Source organism: Electrophorus electricus, chromosome 20 (assembly GCF_041902795.1).
Source record: "Electrophorus electricus isolate QZ-2024a chromosome 20, ASM4190279v1, whole genome shotgun sequence".
NCBI classification, from domain to species: Eukaryota; Metazoa; Chordata; class Actinopteri; order Gymnotiformes; family Gymnotidae; genus Electrophorus; species Electrophorus electricus.
In genome coordinates, this window is record NC_137516.1 from 19,474,771 (window position 1) to 19,486,116 (window position 11,346).

Consider the following 11,346-nt stretch of genomic DNA (forward strand, 5'->3'; position numbering starts at 1 on the left):
GAGGCTTAAGTGAACATGGCCGTGCTTCTCCACTGGGCCGCACGGGCTCCCGCGTGTCTGCTCTGGGTGCTGTGTCTCCGCGGATCTTTGTCCTTCTCCGCCGGACACGGGGCCACCTGTGAGGAGAACGGCTCCGTGTACTACGTGGGTGAATGGTATTTCCTGGACTCCGACCCCTGTGCTCAGTGCGAGTGCACCTCCGGAGGGTCGCTCTGCGCGAGGACGGCGTGCACGTCCCTGCCAACCGCGTGCATCCATGTGAGTCATTACCCGACCGACTGCTGCCCGAGATGCGAGAAGATCGGCTGCGAGTACCGGGGTGAAGTGTACGATCTGGGCCAGGCCTTTCAGGTACAGTGCCGAGGTTAAGATGACGATTACACTGCAGCAGATTCGCATTAAATCACTTTATTCCTGTCCAGCCATTAAACTCCGAGTCCGTGGTCAAGTCGTGGATTTAGTTTCAGGCCTTCAACGCCACCAAGTGTTCAGGGCGAAATGAGCTGTTACACCATTACTGTAGAAATGCCAGTAACCGTGTTAGTAAACTAGTCTTATTAAACTAGTAATCATGTTATTAAACTCGTGTTATTAAACTAGTAATCATGTTAGTAAACTAGTGTTATTAAACTAGTAATCGTGTTATTAAATTAGTAATCATGTTGTTAAACTAGTGTTAGTAAACTAGTGTTATTAAACTAATGTTATTAAACTAGTATTCATGTTAGTAAACTAGCGTTATTAAACTAGTAATCGTGTTATTAAACTAGTAATCATGTTGTTAAGCTAGTGTTATTAAACTAGTGTTATTAAACTAGTAATCGTGTTATTAAACTAGTCTTATTAAACTAGTGACCGTGTTAGTAAACTAGTGTTATTACACTAGTGTTATTAAACTAGTAATCATGTTAGTAAACTAGTGTTATTAAACTAGTGTTATAACACTAGTAATCGTGTTATTAAACTAGTAATCATGTTAGTAAACTAGTGTTATTAAACTAGTGTTATTAAACTAGTAATCGTGTTATTACACTAGTGTTATTAAACTAGTAATCATGTTAGTAAACTAGTGTTATTAAACTAGTGTTATAACACTAGTAATCGTGTTATTAAACTAGTAATCATGTTAGTAAACTAGTGTTATTACACTAGTGTTATTAAACTAGTAATCATGTTAGTAAACTAGTGTTATTAAACTAGTGTTATAACACTAGTAATCATGTTATTAAACTAGTAATCATGTTAGTAAACTATCATGTTGTTAAACTAGTGTTAGTAAACTAGTGTTATTGAACTAATGTTATTAAACTAGTATTCATGTTAGTAAACTAGCGTTATTAAACTAGTAATCATGTTATTAAACTAGTGTTATTAAACTAGTAATCATGCTATTAAACTAGTCTTATTAAACTAGTCTTATTAAACTAGTAATCGTGTTATTAAACTAGTAATCATGTTGTTAAACTAGTGTTAGTAAACTAGTGTTATTAAACTGTTATTAAACTAGTAATCATGTTATTAAATTAGTGTTATTAAACTTGTGTTATTAAACTAATGTTATTAAACTAGTAATCATGTTAGTAAACTAGCGTTATTAAACTAGTAATCGTGTTATTAAACTAGTAATGTTGTTAAACTAGTGTTAGTAAACTAGTGTTATTAAACTAATGTTATTAAACTAGTAATCATGTTAGTAAACTAGCGTTATTAAACTAGTAATCATGTTATTAAACTAGTAATCATGTTGTTAAACTAGTGTTATTAAACTAGTGTTATTAAACTAGTAATCATGTTATTACACTAGTGTTATTAAACTAGTAATCATGCTATTAAACTAGTGTTATTAAATTAGTAATTTGGTATTACACTAGTGTTATTAAACTAGTAATCATGTTATTAAACTAGGGATCATGTTGTTAAACTATTGTTATTAAACTACTGTTATTAGACTAATAATCGTGTTATTACACTACTGTTATTAAACTAGTAATCATGTTATTAAACAAGTCTTATTAAAGTAGTGTTATTAAACTAGCAATCATGTTATTAAACTAGTGTTATTAAACTAGTAATCATGTTATTAAACTAGTCTTATTAAACTAGTGTTAAACTAGTAATCGTGTTATTAAACTAGTAATCATGTTATTAAATTAGTGTTATTAAACTAGTGTTACTAAACTAGTAATCATGTTATTAAACTAGTGTTACTAAACTAGTAATCATGTTATTAAACTAGTGTTATTAAATTAGTAATTTGTTATTACACTAGTGTTATTAAACTAGTAATCATGTTATTAAACTAGTAATCATGTTAAACTAGTGTTATTAAACTAGTGTTATTAAACTAGTAATCATGTTATTACACTAGTGTTATTAAATTAGTAATTTGTTATTACACTAGTGTTATTAAACTAGTAATCATGTTATTAAACTAGGGATCATGTTGTTAAACTATTGTTATTAAACTACTGTTATTAGACTAATAATCGTGTTATTACACTACTGTTATTAAACTAGCAATCATGTTATTAAACTAGTGTTATTAAACTAGTAATCATGTTATTAAACTAGTCTTATTAAACTAGTGTTAAACTAGTAATCATGTTATTAAACTAGTAATCGTGTTATTAAACTAGTAATCATGTTATTAAATTAGTGTTATTAAACTAGTGTTACTAAACTAGTAATCATGTTATTAAACTAGTGTTAGTAAACTAGTAATCATGTTATTACACTAGTGTTATTAAACTAGTAATCGTGTTATTAAACTAGTAATCATGTTTTTAAACTAGTGTTATTAAACTAGTAATCATGTTAGTAAACTAGTGTTATTAAACTATTAATGGTGTTATTAAACTCGTGTTATTAAATTAATCAACTAGTAATCATGTGTGTGTGTGTTTCCCAGCCTTCAGAATGCGAGCAGTGCACCTGTGACAGCGACGGCATTGCCAGGTGTCTGGTAGCAGACTGTGCTCCACCCCCATGTGTGAACCCAGCTTATCAGAGAGGGAAGTGCTGCCCAGACTGTAAAGATGGTGAGCCAATTTGAATACGACTGAAGAGCTGCACTATCCCACTGTTTGGAGCTTAATTGCTGTGGTCACCAGTGGCCCACACAAGGCTGCCGGATGCATGGTGACTGGTGTTGTACATCCTCTGTGATATGTGGGTGATAATAACCCCATGTGAAATATCCTCACGTAATCCGCAATGCGCAACAGTGGATAAACTGCAGAGTTCATCATGTTTTCCATCTGTGATCTCCATCCCTGTCTGTGCTGTACGTTGGGTACACTCATCCTTGTCTGTGCTGTATGTTGGGTACACTCATCCCTGTCTGTGCTGTACGCTGGGTACACTCATCCCTGCCTGTGCTGTAAGATGGGTACAGTCATCCCTGCCTGTGCTGTACGCTGGGTACACTCATCCCTGCCTGTGCTGTAAGATGGGTACACTCATCCCTGCCTGTGCTGTAAGATGGGTACACTCATCCCTGCCTGTGCTGTACGCTGGGTACACTCATCCCTGCCTGTGCTGTAAGATGGGTACACTCATCCCTGCCTGTGCTGTACGCAGGGTACACTCATCCCTGCCTGTGCTGTACGCAGGGTACACTCATCCCTGCCTGTGCTGTACGCTGGGTACACTCATCCTTGCCTGTGCTGTACGCTGGGTACACTCATCCCTGCCTGTGCTGTACGCTGGGTACACTCATCCCTGCCTGTGCTGTACGCTGGGTACACTCATCCCTGCCTGTGCTGTACGCAGGGTACACTCATCCCTGCCTGTGCTGTACGCAGGGTACACTCATCCCTGCCTGTGCTGTACGCTGGGTACACTCATCCCTGCCTGTGCTGTAAGATGGGTACACTCATTCCTGCCTGTGCTGTACGCAGGGTACACTCATCCCTGCCTGTGCTGTAAGTTGGGTACACTCATCCCTGCCTGTGCTGTAAGATGGGTACACTCATCCCTGCCTGTGCTGTACGCAGGGTACACTCATCCCTGCCTGTGCTGTACGCTGGGTACACTCATCCCTGCCTGTGCTGTAAGATGGGTACACTCATCCCTGCCTGTGCTGTAAGATGGGTACACTCATTCCTGCCTGTGCTGTACGCTGGGTACACTCATTCCTGCCTGTGCTGTACGCTGGGTACACTCATCCCTGCCTGTGCTGTACGCAGGGTACACTCATCCCTGCCTGTGCTGTACGCTGGGTACACTCATCCCTGCCTGTGCTGTACGCTGGGTACACTCATCCCTGCCTGTGCTGTAAGATGGGTACACTCATCCCTGCCTGTGCTGTAAGTTGGGTACACTCATCCCTGCCTGTGCTGTAAGATGGGTACACTCATCCCTGCCTGTGCTGTAAGTTGGGTACACTCATCCCTGCCTGTGCTGTACGCTGGGTACACTCATCCCTGCCTGTGCTGTACGCTGGGTACACTCATCCCTGCCTGTGCTGTACGCAGGGTACACTCATCCCTGCCTGTGCTGTACGCAGGGTACACTCATCCCTGCCTGTGCTGTACGCAGGGTACACTCATCCCTGCCTGTGCTGTACGCTGGGTACACTCATCCCTGCCTGTGCTGTAAGATGGGTACACTCATCCCTGCCTGTGCTGTAAGATGGGTACACTCATTCCTGCCTGTGCTGTACGCTGGGTACACTCATTCCTGCCTGTGCTGTACGCTGGGTACACTCATCCCTGCCTGTGCTGTACGCAGGGTACACTCATCCCTGCCTGTGCTGTACGCTGGGTACACTCATCCCTGCCTGTGCTGTACGCTGGGTACACTCATCCCTGCCTGTGCTGTAAGATGGGTACACTCATCCCTGCCTGTGCTGTAAGTTGGGTACACTCATCCCTGCCTGTGCTGTAAGATGGGTACACTCATCCCTGCCTGTGCTGTAAGTTGGGTACACTCATCCCTGCCTGTGCTGTATGCTGGGTACACTCATCCCTGCCTGTGCTGTACGCTGGGTACACTCATCCCTGCCTGTGCTGTACGCAGGGTACACTCATCCCTGCCTGTGCTGTACGCAGGGTACACTCATCCCTGCCTGTGCTGTACGCAGGGTACACTCATCCCTGCCTGTGCTGTAAGATGGGTACACTCATCCCTGCCTGTGCTGTAAGTTGGGTACACTCATCCCTGCCTGTGCTGTACGCAGGGTACACTCATCCCTGCCTGTGCTGTAAGTTGGGTACACTCATTCCTGCCTGTGCTGTACGCTGGGTACACTCATCCCTGCCTGTGCTGTACGCAGGGTACACTCATCCCTGCCTGTGCTGTACGCTGGGTACACTCATCCCTGCCTGTGCTGTACGCTGGGTACACTCATCCCTGCCTGTGCTGTACGCAGGGTACACTCATCCCTGCCTGTGCTGTAAGATGGGTACACTCATCCCTGCCTGTGCTGTACGCTGGGTACACTCATCCCTGCCTGTGCTGTACGCTGGGTACACTCATCCCTGCCTGTGCTGTACGCAGGGTACACTCATCCCTGCCTGTGCTGTACGCAGGGTACACTCATCCCTGCCTGTGCTGTACGCTGGGTACACTCATCCCTGCCTGTGCTGTACGCAGGGTACACTCATCCCTGCCTGTGCTGTACGCTGGGTACACTCATCCCTGCCTGTGCTGTACGCTGGGTACACTCATCCCTGCCTGTGCTGTACGCAGGGTACACTCATCCCTGCCTGTGCTGTACGCTGGGTACACTCATCCCTGCCTGTGCTGTACGCTGGGTACACTCATCCCTGCCTGTGCTGTACGCTGGGTACACTCATCCCTGCCTGTGCTGTACGCTGGGGATGCTTCCCAGACATAATCATAGTATTTACCCAAACAAAGGCAAAGGAAGGCATCTCTGGAGCGCTAAACCTGCACATGCATATGCCCTCATTACTTGACGTGGGAAAATCAATTTTTAAAATGATTATACCCAAGGCATTTAATCTATTGGTTAAAGAAAACAGACAAGTAATTTAGCAGATAGTCACTTGATACAAGACATCATTTTGATGATGTATGTGTGGCAGAGCGTGGATGATACAAGTGAAAGAAGGTTTAATACTTACATATAAGATAAAACACTTTGGCCTGTGGGTTTATTATTTAGCATGTATGTCAGAATGGTTCGTTGAAGCAACCACTGTGAATAAAAATGGGTAAAGAGGTAAGGGGGATCGCTCAGTGATCTATTAAATGCTTATTGATCTATTAATCGCTCAGTGATCTATTAATCGCTCAGTGATCTAGTAAATGCTCACTGATCTGTTAATCTCTCAGTGATCTATTAATCGCTCAGTGATCTATTAAACACTCACTGATCTGTTAATCTCTCAGGGATCTATTGATCGCTCAGTTATCTATTAAATGCTCATTGATCTATTAATCTCTCAGTGATCTATTAGTCACTCAGTGATATATTAATTGCTCAGTGGTCTGTTAATCTCTGATCTATTAATCACTCAGTTATCTATTACATGATCACTGATCTGTTAATCTCAGTGATCTAGTAATCTCTCAGAGACCTATTAATCGCTCAGTGATCTATTAAGCGCTCACTGATCTATTAATCGCTCAGTGATCTATTAAACGCTCACCGATCTGTTAATCTCTCAGTGATTTATTAATCGCTCACTGATCTATTAAACGCTTACTGATCTGTTAATCTCTCAGGGATCTATTAATCGCTCAGTGATCTATTAAGCGCTCACTGATCTATTAATCTCTCAGTGATCTATTAATCGCTCAGTGATCTATTAAACGCTTACTGATCTGTTAATCTCTCGGGGATCTATTAATCGCTCAGTGATCTATTAAGTGCTCACTGATCTATTAATCTCAGTGATTTATTAATCGCTCAGTGATCTATTAAACGCTCACTGATCTGTTAATCTCGCAGTGATCTATTAATCACTCAGTGATCTATTAAACACTCACTGATCTGTTAATCTCTCAGGGATCTATTGATCGCTCAGTGATCTATTAAATGCTCATTGATCTATTAATCTCTCAGTGATCTAGTAGTCGCTCAGTAATCTATTAATTGCTCAGTGGTCTGTTAATCTCTGATCTATTAATCGCTCAGTGATCTATTACATGATCACTGATCTTTTAATCTCTCAGTGATCTAGTAATCGCGCAGTGATCTATTAAATGCTCACTGATCTGTTAATCTCAGTGATCTAGTAATCTCTCAGAGACCTATTAATCGCTCAGTGATCTATTAAACGCTCACTGATCTGTTAATCTCTCAGTGATTTATTAATCGCTCACTGATCTATTAAACGCTTACTGATCTGTTAATCTCTCAGGGATCTATTAATCGCGCAGTGATCTATTAAATGCTCACTGATCTGTTAATATCAGTGATCTAGTAATCTCTCAGAGACCTATTAATCGCTCAGTGATCTATTAAACGCTCACCGATCTGTTAATCTCTCAGGGATCTATTAATCGCTCAGTGATCTATTAAACGCTCACTGATCTGTTAATCTCTCAGTGATTTATTAATCGCTCACTGATCTATTAAACGCTTACTGATCTGTTAATCTCTCAGGGATCTATTAATCGCTCACTGATCTATTAAGCGCTCACTGATCTATTAATCTCAGTGATTTATTAATCGCTCACTGATCTATTAAGCGCTCACTGATCTATTAATCTCAGTGATTTATTAATCCCTCACTGATCTATTAAACGCTCACTGATCTGTTAATCTCTCAGTGACTTATTAATCGATCAGTGATCTATTAAGTGCTCACTGATCTATTAATCTCAGTGATCTATTAAACGCTCACTGATCTGTTAATCTCTCAGTGATCTATTAATCTCAGTGATCTATCAAATGCTCAGTAATCTGTTAATCTCAATGCTCTATTAATCACTCAGTGATCTATTAAACGCTCACTGATCTATTAATCGCTCAGTGATCTATTAATAGCTCAGTGATCTATTAATCGCTCAGTGATCTATTAAACGCTCACTGATCTGTTAATCTCGCAGTGATCTATTAATTGCTCAGTGATCTATTAAACGCTCACTGATCTGTTAATCTCTCAGTGATCTATTAATCGCTCAGTGATCTATTAATCGCTCAGTGATCTATTAAACGCTCACTGATATGTTAATCTCTCAGCGATCTATTAATTGCTCTGTGATCTATTAAATGCTCACTGATCTATTAAACTCAGTAATCTATGAATCTCTCAGTGATCTACTAAATTCTCAGCGATCTATTAAACACTTAGTGATAAGCATTGTACTTTTTGCAATGGAACAGATCATACATTAATATATGACGACAACCCTCCAGCTAGCCTGGGTGCTAGCAGAACACAGCTAGCTAACACAGCTTTGCCTTTGTGTGGCCCTTCAGGTCCTAACTGCTATGTGGATGGCACTAGGACCCAGGTGATCCCGGGCGGAGAGACGGTGTGGGTGGACTCCTGCACCAAGTGCCGCTGTCATGACGGGCAGGACGCGGGTTACTGGGAGGGGAATCGCCTGGCCACCTGCACCAGAGTCCAGAACTGCACAGCTGGCAAAGGACTCAACTGACTCAACATATGTGTGCGTGTATATATAGCGCTTATAGCTTTAGCAGACATGAGGTGTATTCTTATATAAGAGGTTAAATGACTCTGAATATTACTTTGGCCTTGTTAGTCCTAATTAAGCTCCAGTGTGTAGACTAGGTGCTGGCGGTCTTAGGTGTCGATTAATAAATTAGGAGCTGTGTGTCCGTCTACTGGAGCAGCACCTGGACATTACACTGTCATTGCAAGGAGTCTCTCTCCTGCTATTGCATATTTTGACTCTTTGGGGGAGAAAAGGTTACGCTCATTTCTTTTCATTATGTGTCACTGTCATTGACACAAACGTATGCACAGAGCTACTAATAGTTTGTGCACTACAATGTCTGTAATTTCCCTTCTAACCCCTAACCCTAACCTAAACGCTAACCCCTAACCCTAACCCTAACCCTAACCCCTAACCCTAACCTAAACGCTAACCCCTAACCCCTAAACGCTAACCCCTAACCCCTAACCCTAACCTAAACGCTAACCCCTAACCCCTAACCCTAACCTAAACGCTAACCCCTAACCTAAATGCTAACCCCTAACCCCTAAACGCTAACCCCTAACCCCTAACCCTAACCTAAACACTAACCCCTAACCCCTAACCCTAACCTAAACGCTAACCCCTAACCCTAACCTAAACGCTAACCCCTAACCCTAAACGCTAACCCCTAACCCTAACCTAAACGCTAAACTAAACACTAACCCCTAACGCCTAACCCTAACCTAAACGCTAACCCCTAACCCCTAACCTATTTTGTTGATGATGTTTGTTGGTTTTCTATTTTGCCTGCTTATCAGTCCACTTCTTGTGGTGGTACAAAACATAAAGATCATTAACAACACTTAAAAAAGTAAAAGTATTTGTAAATGCATCATTATTCTTAATAACTGCACATTTAAGAAGTCACAGCAGGAAATCACTCACGATTCAGCAGACAAAAAATCTCCTTCCTTACGGTCAATACTTAACCAACTTCGATGGAATTTATTTTTCATTTAAGATTAAAATTCTGAATAGAATTCAAAACACATAAAATATTTAGGAACTACTTAATACAGTTTAAAGTATATATAACAGTTAAAAACCTGGTTTTGCAAACATGGTCATGCTTTTGGCAGGACATGAAGGTGCAGAGGTCTGCAGTAACAGTGTGTGTGTGTGTGTGTGTGTGTGTGTGTGTGTGTGTGTGTGTGCGCACGCGTCTGTGTGTGTGCTGTAACAGTGCTGTGTGTGTGTGTGTGCATGTGTGTGCTGTAACAGTGGTGTGTCTACTGTAACTGTAGTGTCTGCTGTAATAGTGGTGTACTGCTATATGTGCTTTTCCATCTTAATATCTGTATTGTTTGGAAGGATGTATAGTGCATGATTTTTTCAAAACATTTTTGTATTTGCAATGTAAATAAGCATTATTCTGAAAACTACTGTACGCATTATAGCCTTAAATACTGAGACAGGTACACAAACATAAATAAACAGGATTTGGTAAATGTGGTGTTTTCTATAGACTACATGAATACTATATTTTTAACTGAGTGAGCATGTCCACTAACAAAACGACTTCTGGAGAAGATACAGTAACCCACCAATGTTACAGTGTAACTAAACCAGTTTTAGCAGAGTAAAATACTGAGAAACAATGTTTAATAATGCAGTGGTACTATGTTGTATGTAATGCATTGTATGTAATGTATGCCCAGACACTGTTCCTCATTACAGAGTACCAAAGCTTTGTTACATATTAATATATTACACAGTATATATAATTAATGGTATAGTTGTGCTGTGAGAGTAGTGTTGTTCTCCTGTAACTCACCTAGTAGGGCAGGTAATGCCAAGGTCATGATTTCCCAGGTGTCATGTGAGTCAACACTCTTGACAATAGCGGATTCACATGAGGGTTTATTAGTTACCCAGAGCAGGAGCACAGAGCATTAACCACAAAGCCAGAAACTCTTAACTCAGGGGCAGCTTGCAGCCTATCCAGTCCTGGGTAGACACAGGAAGGTGGAGTCTGAGAGGTACAGGAGCGTCAGGAGGTAGCAACAGTTTAGAAACAACAGAGAAAATAAACAGACACTGAAAATGCTTGGTATACATCACAAGAATGTAAATAGTGCATTGGGGCAGGGGACGGGCGGTATAAGAGGAGAGAGCAGTGTAAGAGGAGAGAGCAGTGTAAGGGGAGAGCAGTGTAAGAGGAGAGAGCAGTATAAGGAGAGAGCAGTAAAAGGGGAGAGCAGAAAAAGGAGAGCAGTAAAAGGGGAGAGCAGTATAAGAGGAGAGCAGTGTAAGAGGGGAGAGCAGTGTAAGGAGAGAGCAGTGTAAGAGGGGAGAGCAGTGTAAGGAGAGAGCAGTGTAAGGGGAGAGCAGTGTAAGGAGAGCAGTGTAAGAGGGGAGAGCAGTGTAAGGAGAGAGCAGTGTAAGGTGAGAGCAGTAAAAGGGGAGAGCAGTAAAAGGGGAGAGCAGTGTAAGAGGAGAGCAGTATAAGAGGAGAGAGCAGTGTAAGAGGGGAGAGCAGTGTAAGGAGAGAGCAGTGTAAGAGGGGAGAGCAGTGTAAGAGGAGAGAGCAGTGTAAGAGGGGAGAGCAGTGTAAGGTGAGAGCAGTAAAAGGGGAGAGCAGTAAAAGGGGAGAGCAGTGTAAGAGGAGAGCAGTATAAGAGGAGAGAGAGCAGTGTAAGAGGGGAGAGCAGTGTAAGGAGAGAGCAGTGTAAGAGGGGAGAGCAGTGTAAGGAGAGAGCAGTGTAA

General features: G+C 41.6%; 1 protein-coding gene across 1 annotated transcript; it reads left to right on the forward strand.

Annotated features, from left to right (window-relative positions):
- Positions 1 to 15: 15 nt before the first annotated feature.
- On the forward strand, positions 16 to 10,088 carry zgc:113531 (von Willebrand factor C domain-containing protein 2-like). The gene is made up of 3 exons (XM_027021712.3): positions 16 to 351; positions 2,909 to 3,038; positions 8,396 to 10,088. Exons 1-3 carry the CDS (start codon positions 16 to 18, stop codon positions 8,575 to 8,577), a joined length of 648 nt encoding a protein of 215 aa, XP_026877513.3. The 3' UTR covers positions 8,578 to 10,088.
- The last annotated feature ends 1,258 nt before the right edge of the window (positions 10,089 to 11,346 follow it).